This window comes from Caretta caretta, chromosome 6, assembly GCF_965140235.1.
Source record: "Caretta caretta isolate rCarCar2 chromosome 6, rCarCar1.hap1, whole genome shotgun sequence".
NCBI classification, from domain to species: domain Eukaryota; kingdom Metazoa; phylum Chordata; order Testudines; family Cheloniidae; genus Caretta; species Caretta caretta.
In genome coordinates, this window is record NC_134211.1 from 62,308,649 (window position 1) to 62,324,379 (window position 15,731).

The 15,731-nt window shown below is 44.8% G+C and overlaps 1 protein-coding gene across 6 annotated transcripts in view; it reads left to right on the forward strand.

Moving 5' to 3' along the window:
- The window catches only part of RAD51B (RAD51 paralog B), a 788,206-nt gene that overhangs the window by 386,284 nt on the left and 386,191 nt on the right, over window positions 1–15,731 (forward strand). For all 6 annotated transcript variants that reach the window (XM_048852286.2, XM_075129636.1, XM_075129637.1 and 3 more), the window contains one exon: window positions 4,988–5,084. In XM_048852286.2, the coding sequence (XP_048708243.2) occupies window positions 4,988–5,084 (97 nt within the window). The remainder of the gene's footprint in view (window positions 1–4,987; window positions 5,085–15,731) is intronic.

Genomic DNA, 15,731 nt, shown 5'->3' on the forward strand with positions numbered 1-15,731 from the left:
TTGGCCATGCTCAAAGGTTAAGGGGCAGTGGTTCACTGAACTCAGCAGGAAAGTGAGACAAGTTTCTAGCAGCATTGACCTATACAACTGACCTTTTTAGTTTCGTTGCAGAGGGTGTTTTCTATTCATGTACAGTCATTGGCTGGGGAAGCCCCTCATATTGATTTTACCATGAACAGGGAACAGAAAACTATAACACAGCCCACTGCCTATTGCAGATGTTTGGGGTTAGCTGGGGCTGGAGGAGGGAAGGTGGTGTTTCCTGTTCCCTTGCTCTGTAATGATTACTCTAATAAGAATGAGACAGAGCTTTGTTGGGTTAATTGATACCAGACAATAGGATCGGTCATGCGTTAAAATGTTGCGTAACAGAATTCTCACCGTTGAAAGCTCTGTTGGAAGATAATGGACTAGTAATTTGAGTTGTGCCTCTTAAGTTGAAGCCAGGGCTGCATGGTCTGAAGTCTATTATGTGTTAGGAGAGCCCACAACAGAAGGGACTGACTCTTTCTTTACTCACTTGGGCTGGGATCCTGGCAAGTCTCATGAACTAAACAGAGTAAAATATGGTCAATACTTGGATGGGAGATCGCCAAGGAAGATTGCAGAAAGTTGCATGGTGACTCGATTGAAGGCACTTCCCCCCACTAAATCAGTTCTGGATCAATGCTCCAGCATGTTATTAGGAAGCACTGCATAGTTAGAGATGACATCTTTCAGGCAAGAGACATAAGAGATGAAAGATGGATATCCTAACCTTTCCAGCTTTCTCTGTATATACAGCCCTTATGTTTATCCCTGGTGATTTGTGAGATATTGGACCTTAAAGTCAGGCCAGCACTAGGTTTTGTGGGACCTGTCTGAAGTACTATGTGTGTCCTTCCCTATCTGTAAGTGTGACACCCTACCGGGAAATCGCATGGCCATGTCTCACCACCCTTCCTTTGTCTATCTGAATCTCTCCTTCCTCTCAGGCTGTGGTGACTCTCTCACGCACCTGTTTGTGAGGCTCAGCACCTGCTGGTGAGCCATTTATATGTATCAGGAGGTGAAGATGAAGTGCACTTCTAAAGCTGGTGATGAAGACATTGAAGGAATATAATACTTGTGGCCTGCTGACACCAGAGTAAAGTGGGGGTGGCATTCTGGTTGGTGAATTGAATGTGTCTGTATGCTGAGGGACCCCGGGAGATGTGGGGCCTCATGTGCTGCTGCTGTTTACAAATGGGATGTTCTGCTGTACCAAAATCCTATTTTAGAAATGCAAAAAACTCTAATAAACTCATGAGTCCATATCTGAAGCCCTACATTTTCAGAAATGTCTTCATTTTTTTTGCTGCCCAGCATGAGACTCTTTGGGCCTGGTTGCCACCCTTTGCTGAGTACCCAAAATTCCAATTTAAGCCAAGAAGAGCTGAGGGTACTCAACAATCTTGAAAATCAGGCTCAAACTGGGGAGGCTGGGGACCTGGAAATGTATTACCGGTTGATGACATTGGAGATACGCAGCTATAACTGGGGGTAGACGTTGCAGGCAATGGGGTTGCACAAGTGTAACTGAAGCAGAATTTGGCGCTACATTTGGTACTTAATTACCAATTGTGTTAATTTATGCTTGAATGTCGCTTCCAGCTCTGTTAGGCCAAGAGGAGTAAAGAATAGCGTCACTTTATTTTTTTCACAGAAATAAGCTTTCTGAATACACATGGGGCTCCAGTTTCAAAAAGCATCCTTACTCAGGGCACTACTTAAGCACTTGCTCATCTACCACTGAAGCCAATGGAACTTGAGCACATGCTTAGTTGTCATCCTGAATCAGGGCCAGAGTAGCTGAGTAAAAGTGTGCCATTTTTACAGTCACTTTACAGACGTTTAAGTAGGGAATGATCCGTGATGATCTATTCAGAGATAAACTGAGCTTTAGTCCCATGGAAGATAAGAATCAGAGGTATGGCTGGTTTATAAAGCGAAGGGTGAAGAGGATTACAATCCTCCATCCAGACCAGTGCCACAAGGTTCCCTGACATGGGGAGAGCTGACCAACCTGAAAGGTACAGAGTCCAGTTATGCAATTTCTAGTTTTCTCTCAGTTTGAAGCCTGTAGAGTCCACTGGAAGGGGAGGAATATGAAATATGGTACCTCTAGGGTTTTTTAAAAAAATCTTAAATACAGTAGCTTTTCTCTCAGATGTATGACATAAACTTTATACTCTGCCATCATATTTTGTTTATCTTGGCCCAGGGTTGGGTTGACTGTATCACTCATGGGTGCCTTTGACACTTATGAGTAATGTGGTCAGTGCAAACTTGTGCCAATAAAAACATCGTACCATACCAGAATGCATATATACATATAGCAAATATTTATTTAATTTTAGGTATTACAACTAATCATTGAAGTTTCTCTTTCAAACTGTATAATGATGTGACTTCTATTCTACCCCTCCTTTTACATCTGCCTCTGTTTACTTGGAGTTTTCTATAAGCTTCTATCAGGCTTGTGCCTTGGGCTCTACCTTATCATTTGAATCGAGGTTTGTCCTATTATAATCATAAAACTGGTTTCCAAGCGCCTGACTCTTCCACCCCCTTGAATAGCTTATTTTCTATTGGTATCTGAGGTACATGCTCTGTGCTGAGGTTCTTGTGATGATAGTGACATTAATGGTGTGTACCAGATTGTTACTTGAAAACCTGAATTCTGGGGTTTCTCTTTTGTAATAAACTTTCACGATGAGCCTGTCACAGAGGCACCAGGCAAACATGCTGGACCTGCTATGTATGAAGCCAGTCAGGACTCTGGTGTAGCATGCTTCACACTGTCATCAGGGCAAGAAGCTTACATAGTTTCAGCCTTCCTGGGTCTGACCTCAGAGCATTCAGCATCCCTTTTCACACCGTGCGCTTCCTCCAGCGAGTCCGCCTGGGCGGGGCTCCTGGGGAAGCCAAAGGACCCTGCACCTCAACTCTGCAGTCAGCCGGGACTCTCAGCCAGTAAAATGAAAGGTTTCTTAATCGACAGGAACACAGTGTAGAACAGAACTTGTTAGCACAGAAATCAGTGACTTTCAGCCAAGTCCATCTTGGGGGAACTCCGGGCCAGACACCCTGGACTCCCCCCATCCTTGAGTCCCCTCAGCAGACTGAACTCAACGCTTCTGGCTGGCCTCTGACATGCCCGTTGCTCCTTCTCTGGTCTTTGTCTCACTTCCTGGGCAAAGTGTCACTGCTTGCATCCCGCTCCTGGTTCTCAGGTTACGAAAGGCACTGTCCATAGTTTACAAGCAGGGAGCTGGAGCAGCCTCACCAGTCCCTAAGGGTCTCAGCAAAAGTCACACACCCTTATCCCCATCACCTAGGCATTGGTGCAATACACAAGGAAACTGAGGCACACATAGTATTCATGCAAAACAGTAAGACTCACATATGCTTACATACAATATAACAAGGGGAAAACCCCACTTTGTCACAGCTTTAACACCCAGTCCTGCAAACACACAGGCATTACTTTCATGATTATTCCCATTGGAGAAGATCCACAGTTCCCTCTATGCCATTTTGCTGGATGCCATTCTGGTGATACAAAGCAGTCAGCATGCTGACATAACTGGCTGTCTGGGAATTCCCCTAGTGTAAGGAGCCAGCTCTTTGCCAATCCACCTTTTAGTACCCAGCACAGGGAGCATGTTGTTGTGGTGGAGTCATTGCCCTATGGTGATGCCCAGCTACCAGAAGAGGCTCCTGGGGTCCATTGCACCTGAGTGCAACTTAGGCCACCTTTGTGCCTTCCTTCACTGTGTCAGGTAGAGCTGAAGCTCTGGTCCAGTAACTTCAGTGGGAGTATGCATGGAGTTGGGTTACTTACACGTGCAACCATTAGCAGATTTGGCCCCTTAGACCCATGCCTATAGCTTTGCTCAGTCTCCAAGAGTGGGGATCAATTATCATTGGTAATTCTGGGGAAATGGTAATCACTTACATTGCCACCAAATGATTACACTGCAATAGATCCACACTTACCCAGTCAGTCTCACTGTATAGTTGGCATTATGCGTTTGTACTAGTTTGTTTCTATCTCTCATTAGAAAAAATAACTGAGCTTTGAATTTATACTGCTAATGGTTCATCCCCTCAGCAAGAGGAATTAATATTTGTATAGTACTAGATAAGTGCTAAGTTGTATTATTATTACTAAAATCTCTTGAATCAGTAAAACATGGCAGGAAACCTTGTGAAAACAGGTTACCTTGTGAGATCTGGAGTTCTGCCTACCTCTGGTCAATGTGGAAATATGATGACAACAGCTTTTCTCATGGTGCTGTACTTCAGCATTTCTGCTCCTGGTCTCCGTCAGAACTAGGGAGTGCAGAAGGCCACATGCAAATATATAGGGTGGCAGAGGGATACCCACTAGGAGGAAAAGAGCCTCCAGGAGGAGAGTCTTAGGTGGCAATGCTCAGCTGCAGGAGCAAAGAAGAACTCTGCAGGGCTCAGGAGTAAGGGTGAAGAGCAGGGAGCTTCAGCATAGCCCAAGATGGGGAGAAGGATCATTTGTTTGGATTTTCAGTTGGGCTTTTGTTACCCCAAAAGGGGACTGAACTTGAAAGGTGACCTGGCTGGATCACAGAGTGACATGCAATATGGGGTGCTAGAGCGGAAAGATCCCTGCAACACCACTTCTATGCACAGGGGGCGCTCTCTGGGGCAGGATCCCATTACAGTCTCTCTTGAAAAAAGGCAGTATGGATATACAGGGTAGGTAATATTTTGTCTTTGACTAACTTCGAAAGTCTCCTCAGTTTGCTGTACTTTTTACAATATCCCTTTGACGAGTTATTGCAAGTAGCTCCAAATTTTCCAGGAGAAATGAACTTGATGAAGGTCAGAGTGTGGAGTTATCTCTCTGTCTTTGTATGTTCTAGTTCTCGTCTGGGCTGCTACCTGCCCTCCAGTAGCTATAATAATTAATTTTTCCTCCTGTTTGCAGGTTATCTTGACAAATCAGATTACCACACGGCTGAGTAATGGCCTTGATATCCAGGCAGACCTGGTGTCTCCAGCTGATGACATGTCCCCCTCTGAAGGTAGGAGCTCCATTTGATCACAGCTGAAACTTGATACTGTCACAAATCCCCACTATCACTTGCAGTCTCCTGTTGATATTCGGGGGCACATGGGATTGGGGTTATCAAGCTTAGCATAAAATATAGCTGGAGTTCAAAAACATTTTAAAACTTCTTCGTAACTTTCATCATTTAAGGGGGAAGATCACCCATGTTAACCAAAAGACTACCTTTCCTAGGGGCCACAAAGAAATTTTCAATGTCCAGTTCTATAGTATTTTCCTCCGTAGTATCTCTGGCGCATAATTAGCCATGTGCACTAGGGGGTTTTCCCCCTTCCTCTGATGCCATTGTGAGAGGCAAGATACTGACTAGACACTGGCTTGATCTGATATGGTAAATCCTATGCACCTGTTCATTGATTGTAATTATCAGCAATTCAAAAGAGAAACACCTTGCCACAAATCAAAGAGGATAACCTTTCATTTGTGTCCACTGGACTATACACCAATCATACTTCAAGTACAGTGGCTCAAACTGCAGATCTCAATATTACATTCATGCTACACAAATGTACCATGCCTTGTAACACCTTTCTCATAATACTGCATTTTCTTTCTGTGCTAATTTCAGGGTATTGTATTTTCCATAGAAATTGAAGCAATAATTACACATTTTCATGCAATAATAAGAGAGTTAACTTCTCAGTGTATCTATCAGCGAGCAGAAAAGAAAAGGAGTACTTGTGGCACCTTAGAGACTAACCAATTTATTTGAGCATGAGCTTTCGTGAGCTACAGCTCACTTCATCGGATGCATACCGTGGAAACTGCAGCAGACTTTATATATACACAGAGAATATGAAACAATACCTCCTCCCACCCCACTGTCCTGCTGGTAATAGCTTATCTATTAATAATCTATTATATTAATAATTATATATTAATAATCTATTATATTAATAGATAAGCTATTACCAGCAGGACAGTGGGGTGGGAGGAGGTATTGTTTCATATTCTCTGTGTATATATAAAGTCTGCTGCAGTTTCCACGGTATGCATCCGATGAAGTGAGCTGTAGCTCACGAAAGCTCATGCTCAAATAAATTGGTTAGTCTCTAAGGTGCCACAAGTACTCCTTTTCTTTTTGCGAATACAGACTAACACGGATGTTACTCTGAAACCTGAGCAGAAAAGGTAACTCCGAGTAAGAATTCAAAGCCGATCACCACCTTGTATGGTAACTGCAGTTTCTAGTGTGACAGACCCAGTGGATCAGTGGGATACAGAGTCTGGTAGAAGGCAAATATATTGGCCACTGGATGAACAGTTTTCTGTTCCCTGAGAGACCAGAGCAGGGGCTGCCCTAGAGCAATCAAGAGCCTGCCAGAACCAATTAAGACAGGCAAGCTAATCAAGACACCTGGAGCCAATTAAGAACTTTCTAGATTCAATTATGGCAGGCAGGCTAATCAGGACACCTGGTTTAAAAAGGACCTCCCATCAGTTAGTAAGGGCGTGTGCCAGGAGCAGGGAGTGAGAAGGCGTGCTGCTGGAGGAGTGAAGAGTTCAAGTGTGATCAGGCTTCAGGAGGAAGTTCCTGCAGTGAGGATAAAGAAGGTACTGGGAGGAAGGCAATGGGGAAGTAGCCCAGGGAGTTGTAGCTGTCACGCAGCTGATACAGGGAACATTGTGGACAGCTGCTATCCACAGGGCCCTGGGCTGAAACCCGGTGTAGGGTGTGGGCCTGGGCTCCCCCCCATCCTCCCCAACTCCTGATCGGACACAGGAGGAGTTGACCTGGTCTGTGAGAAACACCAGAAGGGAAGGTCTAAATTGGAAAGGGATCTGCCCTGTCCCCGACCCACTAGATGGGACACAGAGACTGCGGGGATTGTTCTCTGTTTTCCCCCATGCTGGCCAGTGATGAGGTTAGCTGAGTGGACGGCAGGTTTGAGCCGCTAGTAAGAGTGGCCAAACTGAGGGCTGCCATGAATCTCTGAGGCAAGCAAATCCGCCAATAAGTGCAGGACCCACCAAGGCAGAGGAGGAACTTTGTCACACTAGCTATTCCAAGAATAGTTGGGCCCATACTACATGCTGCAGACAACTGTAGAGAAGTTCCCTATTTAGAGTTCAGTTGTGTCAGAGGCCCCACTCTACTGTGGTAAGCAAGGTTTTTCCTCTAGTGGGTTCCTCAAAGAGTATTGCTGACCTGATGTCAAATTTGCAACTTGGCAGGATATAGTAAGTAAGGTGGTTTTCACTCTTCTTCTTTGTTGCACCTTTCTGGTGGGTCTTATCAGCTACTCTCTTACACCAGTTCTCACACTGATCACAGGAGATTTCTCCATCCTGTATGACACATCCAAAGGGGTATTGCTAAAGAGAAAACAGAACCAGGCTAGAGTTCATACTTGTAGCCCAGTGTGGGCCTATCAGCACTGGTTCTCCACTTTCCTGGTGCTGTCAGTGAAACCCCAATTTCATTTCCACTAGACTCAGAGCTAATCTCCCGGGATCACGGTTGCCTACCCCACCCAAGCCTACAATCCCTTCAGTTAACTGCATGAATGCTCCATGGCTAGACACGCAAGAGCAGGCTTGCTCAAAAGATGTTCAAAAGATCCTACTAAATAGTAGAAAGTCTTCTACAAGAACTTACCTTGCTAAATTGAGGCATTTTTCCACCTGGTCTTGGCAGTAAGGCTATCACCAACCAGTTCTTCAGTTCAACATTTCTGGACTACTTATTATTCCTGAAATACAAAGATTTGGTGGTTAGTTCCATCAAAATACATCTGGCTGCTATTTCAGCATTCCATTCTAAAGTTGACAATTGCTCTGTTTTTTCCAATGATATGTCCATGCGATTTTTAAAGAGCTTAATCAAATTATACCCTCAAATGCAAGACCCCATTGCTCTGTGGGATCTAAACTTACTATTGCCAAGACTTATGGATCCCCCGTTTGAACCATTGGCTACCTGCTTGCTGTTGCATCTATCAATGAAGGTGGTATTTTTGGTGGCCATTACCTTGGTCTGAAGAGTAGGGGAGCTGTGGGCATTAATATCAGGGTCTCCATGTACAGTCTTTTTTTAAGGACAAGGTTTACCTGCATCCTCATTCAAAGTTCATCCCAAAGGTAGTTTCCTTTTTCCATATCAATCAGCCAATTTATTCACCTGAATTTTACCCAAAGCACACACGACCAGGGAGGAAGAGCATTTGCGTATGTTTGATGTCAGAAGAGCATCGGCATTTGTGACGCTCTGTACCTCGGGAAAACACCCTGCACCCCCATGTTCATCCTTATAATATGATTGTGTGGTATCCAATGCAAAGTTTGTCATGTTGGGTGTCTTTGGAAGGCTCATGATGTACTGAGCATTGTTGTTATAGTAATGTTATAGGTTGTAATTTCATGTATATAGTTATGAGGCTGAAAATGTGTCCTCATGGCTTAAAACAAGCCCAGGCAAAAACTCTCCATGAGCAGAGGCCCAGGAAAAACTCTCCAGGAGCACAGGGGCAGTTCACACCTCATCAGGGCATGTATGGGACAAACCCATCCCAGCCTCACAGGAACAAAGGACACTGGCCTAGGCAGCAACAAAGCATCTGTTGGACTCTCCAGTGAGTCACCTCCCTTCCCGTGGTCAGTTTGGAACTATGATGAGGTAATGCTCACTTGACTCTGAAGAGGGGGGGCAAAGCCAAGAGGAAAGAAAAGACATGATAAAAAAGAGAGACGTTTGCCATGCACTCTCTCTCTTCCATCTACAGACACCACCACCAAGCGACTGAAGCGCTGATCAAAGGGGAGAGCCTGGCTGAACGGCAACCAGCCAGCCTGTAGTGAGATGCATCTAAGTTTGTAAGGGCACTGAAAGTGTTAAGATCAGCTTAAAATGTGTTTTGCTTTTATTTCATTTAACAAAATCTGACTTCTTATGCTTTGACTTATAATCACAAAAAACCTATCTTTTGTAGTTAATAAATTCATTTGTTTATTCTACCTGAAGCAATGCATTTGGTTTGAAGCATGCCAGAGACTCCCCTTGGGATAACAAGCCTGGTACATATCAATTTCTTTGTTAAATTGCTGAACTGATATAAGCTTGCAGCGTCGAGCAGGCATAACTGGATACTGCAAGACGGAGGTTCCTAGGGTTGTGTCTGGGACCGGAGATATTGGCTAGTGTCATTTGGTTGTACAATCCAAGCAGCGGCTGGCCAAAAGTGTTCACTCACGTATCTGGGAGCAGCTTACATGCTAGAGGCTGTGCATGAACAGCCCAAGAGTGGGGGTTCTCACAGCAGAGCTGGGTAACGGTGGCTCCCAGAGTCGAGAATTAGAGTGCCCTAGCAGATCACCGGTCAAGATAACACCGGTCACAGCATTTTACCTGGACAGAATCAGACACTTTCGTAAATCCTCACAGCTGTTTGTAGCAGTTGCAGACAGAGTAAGTGGTCAATCAGTCTCCACTTAGAGCCTTTCTTCCTGGATCACATCTGGAATATGCATGAGCTATGACTTGGCTAATGTTGCTCCATCCAACAGAGTCATCACTCATTCAACGAGCTCTCAATCTGCCTCAGTGCCCTTTCTGGCACAAGTTCCAATTGCAGATACTTGTAGAGCGGCAACCTGGTCCACACGTTTGCTCCCACTATGCTGTGCCTCAAGACTCCAGAGATGATGCTAGAGTGGGAAGAAGAAAAAATGGTTACAAGCCTGTTCCGTAACAGTTGTTCTTTGAGATATGTTGGATATATCCATTCCACAACCCATCCTCCTAACCCCTTCATTGGAGTTGCAACAAGAAGGAGCTGAGAGGGTTAGGGGCAGCTCTGCCCTTTATATCTGCACTATAGGGAGCCAGGGTGGCTTCCTTCCGAACCAGAGAGTAAAGAGCCACCCTCTCAGCCTGAGTGGGTGGGGCCAGACCAAGCATACTCCAATCCCCGGAAGGGGAGGGGTGGAACAGGAAGTACAAAGGGCAGGGCCCTTTGCCCAGTGCGGGCAGCACCAGGGAGGGAGACAGATACAGGCTGCTGGCTGTTCCCTCCAGACCCTGCTGCCGACCCAGGAGAGGCCTTGGGCCAGGTGAAACCTGATCTGGAGGAAGGACTGAGGCGACCAGGACTGCCAGCCGCCGGGTACCCGGAGGACCTGGAGGGGCCAGGCTGTAACCCGGGCCAGCGTGAGCCTGACACAGAGCGGGAGCTGGAGCTGCCAGCAGCTGAATACCCGGACGAGCTGGAGGGACCGGAGAGGCCCTCCTGAGCAATCGGGTAGGAAGTAGCCCAAGGGCAGAACTGCACAGTGTGGTGGGTGTATTTGGTCAGCGTGGCGTGGACGGTTCCCTGGTGACCCAGCAGCGGGACCCTCTCGTCCCACCACTGTCAGGGCCCTGGGCTGGAACGCAGTGGAGTTGGGTGGGTCTGCGTTCCCCTACTCCGGCCAACCTGCCTTGGGTAGCAGAATCCCAAATGCCACTGACTCGTGCCAGCGCTCCCCTGCCTGAGGGGCGCGCCACAGACTCGGGCTGGCACACCTTCTCCGCTAATTCCCCAGTGACTGAAACGGGTGACTAAGGCCTGCCAGTGGGACAGTAACTCTCCATCGCCCCCTAGAGGCTCGGTGGACCGATTGAAACCTGTCACATGCACACAATGGTGTGTGGCAGCAGGGGAAACTTGTGCTGCCCAATGGGTACTGTTGAGGGGAAACGTTTCCAACAGCCGTTGGAACGCACTGACACCGAGAGGAATGGACATGTGCAATGCGTCTGAAGAACAACAGTTACAGAACAGGTTCATAACTGGTTTTTTCTCTGTTAAATGTAATTTGTGGCTTTGGTTAATGTCAAAAAGTCCTGAAAAAAATGCTGAAATATACATCTATTGTTAGATAGTATTGGATTCCCTGTACATGAAAAATTGTGTTAGTGGCTCATGCAAGCAAAGATGATGGTATTCTAAAATCAGGACTCTGGAAGATGGCATAGGTATAATTTTTTGTAGTGATTACGCTAAGTTGTTCATGCAGCTATTGTGGATAGTAATGGGAGTTAGTTGTGTGTCTAAATTTTCTGGTGCCATTGTTTCGAACTTTTGCCCTGGAGCGCCCTGAATGAGGTGGGATTTGTTGACCTTTGTATGTGAATTTTTTTTAATTAGGTGAATTCATGCTGGTGAAAGGTGCTGGAGTGATAGTTGTGGGATTTTGAAGATCTCTCTTTATCCCCAGAACAAGAAAAAACAGGCAGCAGAGGTGCAAGTTTTTCCTACAAATTCTCCCACTAAATGCTTCAATCCTCACCTATACTAACCACCTCTGTGAGTGAAGGTGGAATTCAGACCCATTCAGTACTTTTCCTATCTGCCAGCAAGGGGCTCAGCTGTCATGATGGTTTTTGCACTGTGGACACTGGTTCACTAGGAATTGGACTGAGACATCCTCCAAACTCATTTGATACTACCACCAAACAACCTGCAGATAATAATAATACTTTGCAATTTTATTTCTCTTATCAGCTGAGTAGCTCAAATGACTTTAAAAACATTCATGAACTAGCCTACCAACACCCCTGTGATGCAGGTAATTATCATTCCCATTTTACAGTGGTCAGAGCTTAGGCCCTTCAACATGCAGAGGGGACTTTTGGTAGGGGAGCCTGATCCTTCCCACTCCACTGAGATCCGGCCCAGGGCCCTGTGAGGGTGACACAAGGGTCTGACGCTCAGGAGCACCTTAAGACTGTTCTCCCATGGCCACTTTCTACCAGCCCGCTATTGTCCAAAGTTTGCAGTCTGTCCCAGGAGGCTGTTAAGGGAGGCTCACTGCTTGGCATCTCTTTGCAGCCGGGCGTGGTGTGGTAGCTGTCTTCCTCCTGGGGTGGTGGCTGCCTTCTGCCATGCCTTGGCCCTCCGTGCAGGTCAGTTTCAAGTCTCTCCCCTTCAGGGGTAGTCCATAAACAAAACACAGGGAATCAACACAAATAAACTGGGTTAGTAAATTGTGGTGGTGAATGCCTCCCTCTCTGGATATAACAGAAACAGGTCTTCCCTTCCCTCAGGGAGTGACCTTCAGGCAGTTGTTGAGGGAAAGATCTTGCCTTCCCTTAGCGCTTTTCTCAGGACCTACAAGGCAGAGGTTCTTTTCTCTTCCTTGGTCTGCCCACAAGTGAGCTGTTTTGCTCCCTTTTAACTCCTCTTCCAGACTGTACATCTCTTGCAGGTGTGGCGGACCAGGGCTGGTTGAGCCCAGAGCAGCTCCATAACCCCTTGTTGTCCAGTGTGGGGTTTCTATACCCCAACACATAAAGTCAGGAATATAATCTGGAACTCATGACCATGTTCTTATCATAAGATCATCATTCCTTTCATTCATCACCAACTTGAGCTGGATTTGAGCTTGTAACCTAGTTGTGAAGGGATCCATAATACAATATTAGTCCCACAAGGAATTAATTCTGTTGGATTATATATATCTAAAACCTTATGTTAGCCACGTCAAAGTCATGTTTCTGTAAACTGTTTGGCGTATGGATAATCTTTTAGAAAAACATCCAGAAATGAACCTTTCACTATTCTAAATATGCTATTAGGAAGAAACAAAATGCTACAGTGGCTTTTATTCTTTGCTCCTGTGTTTGATTGTGCATTAGAAAGGAATTTGTTGGGCCATTATCATGTGTTGGATCAGGCCCAATCCCCACCTCATTTCTACCCTGGAGCAGTTGCAGGGTTGGGTCCTAAAAGGTTGCATAAGAAAAGGTAATATTTTCCTACAACAGTAGAGATCTTTAGGGCTGAATTAATAGTGGTGTAACTGGTTTAAATCAGTGGCATTTCAGAAGGGCTGAATTTGGCTTTTGGTGAGGAGGTGATACAGGCAGAAATAAAGTGAGCAAGATCCTGGGCTCTGTTAAATCTGCTTTGTACCACTCCTCAGACGCAATGCAAATGTAGTTAGTTTAATTGGGCAGCTGAAGATTCCTCATGCATAGAGGAATCCTCCAATGGTGTATAGTGGTGTAGCATAGCTGGCCCTACACCAACCCTCTTGCAGCTCCCAACATAGAGGTTGTGTTGGGGCATGTTCAGAGTGTTGCTGCACTTCAGTGAATCTTGGTTTATAGAATAATCCCCTTTTGGGCTGTTGCAACCAGATGTAACTTAGAGCAGCTTCATGGCTGCTCTGAGTTGCAGTGAGGGCCAAACCGGCTCTCAGCTGTCACCAGGCTCAAAAGCATTACCTGAGGAGCTAGCCCTCAGTATACCAATGTGTTACAATGAGGACAAACTCAAAATATCCTTGTTAGTAATGGAAAGACCCAGAAGAAATAGATTTAAGCTGTGTCAGGTTAAACAAATATTAGAAGTAGAGCTTTTTAACAACTATTGCAAAACACTTTCTGTGAATATGCATTCAGATACTTAAACAAATTCACTGTGGCCATGGTTGTGCCCTTTCATTTTGCTTTTGCAATCATTCACATGATCGGGTTATGCCAGCATGTGCACTCATGGAAAAAGTGAATTGTAGGCTTGCGTGTTTGAATCCTAGTGGAAAGCAAGTTTTAAATTAATTTTCCTTGAGCGTTTGTCCCAGAAATCTGTTTTTTAAGGGAAATGCACATCCATTCACGGAACAGAAACAATATCAATTCACTAATCACTTTCCATCTATCTAGGTACCCCACACCACATTATCTCATAGTTGCCGCAAAGCTTGAATAGCAATGTGTAGCGTAAGCAACATTTTAAAAAAATGTACTTTAATAGTTTTGCACAAAGAATAAATTAGAAAAAATGCCGTCTGTTTCCACAGATATTCTTTGAACAGAAGAGGAAGTAACATACGTAGGATAATTTATTTGTTACTAATTATTTACTCTGTGAGGTGCAAAGGAAGGCTCTGTATTGCCATCAGTGGGGATGCTCAGGATTAAGAATAAACATCCCAGGTTTAGGAAAAATTAAGCCACTCCTACTTTGGTGTTGGGGGATGTGATGGCATAACCCACTCAAGGACCCTTCTAAACCAAAAGACTCTATGATATTAATATATATTCGAGCCACAGGACCAAAAGCTGCCTCTTACAGCGATCAAACAAATGCCCTATCTCACTTGGGCAAAGGTCATGACCATGTTGCTGTGGCCAAGAGCAGAGCCCTGCCCTCTCTGGCAGGCACTGCGGTATAAGAAAAGGGAGGAAGGGAGGGAACTCTTAGATTTCTTTAATCTCAGCTAACTAGCTGCTGTCTTGAAATGTTTGTTTGGAAAAGTTAGAGATATTCTTTGACTTGACTTGGTCTGTAGGTTTCTGCTAGGTCTGGAAAGGCTGGTGTTCCCTTTCATTCTCTTTAAAACAAGCACAGATTGCTGGACAGTACTTTTTAATTCATAAGTGTAACAGTGGGTTTAGCGTGTCCTTTCAATCTTGCTCATCATTGCCATCTTAAATTGTATTAGACTTTGGAGCAAGGGTGGCCTTCCAATTTGTGGGGATGAAAGGTTGGAAGGTGCCACACAACCCTCACCGGACAGGACCCTTCCTCCTTTGGTCTAAGAAGTTTAGTCTAGTGGACAAGGCAAGGGACTCGGTGGGAGGCCTGGATTCTGTTCCTTACTTTACCTTTGATTCATTGAGACCTTCAGAGAGTCACTTCACTACTCTGTGCCTTAGTTTCCCTATTTTTAAAATGGGGATAATCTCTCCTACTTTGTGACTGATTTGTTTTAAAGCACTTCAAAATCCTGTGGAAAAAGCCTGAGTCCCACTACCGGAGAGGGTAGCTACGCAGGCAAGTACTATAATTTACTCCCCTTCAGGCCTGCTGCTGAATGGAGAGAGGAAATCAGGCAGGGAATTAATAAGATGACCAAGGGCCCCCAAACTTCACAGTTCCTATTTTTAAGGCTAGCCCTACCGGTAATCTTATCTCAGTCACAAAGATTGTTAATCCCTGTGAAAACACAAACACCTCTGTCTTGCAGAGGCTTAGAGCTGATGAGACAGCCATTAAACATGCTTTTTAATCAGTGCTGTTCCTCTGTAGTTTTATAAGCCACATGAAACTGTGCTTGTTCCTGTGAAGTGCTCCAGCACTTCATATTGAAAAACATTAGAAAGAATCATAACATTTTGACATATATTAGATTACTCTCTTTAGTGTTATGGCCGCAAGCTCCTTAAAACCTTTACAGGCTGGTTTACACAAGTTCTGTCTGACAGAAGAGAGGTTTTGTCTTGACATCTTGTGAAATACTGAGGATTTGTCAGATACCCAGTTTAACTAGAGTACTTTTTTTTTTTAAAAGGACAATTCATAAACAAATAGTCTATCTTTTTAGAATACAAATCCACGGAATTAGCTTTCTGGGGTTTGTATGTATTTGGATGATAAGCAAAACCCAGGTCTTTCTTTCATTATAATTGACAGTACTGTATCTTTCCTAATGATTGAGATATTTCATTTCAGTCTTGTACAGTGCTATGCAATCATCAAAGATGTCTTGATTATATTCCTTCTTGAAAAGGCCCCTGTAATATTAGTGGAATTTATGTACCTGCATTTGTCGGGGAGAAGAGAGTATGTCCTATTAATTTCATGGAACTTGCATACCCAACTCTTAGGCTTTGTCTACA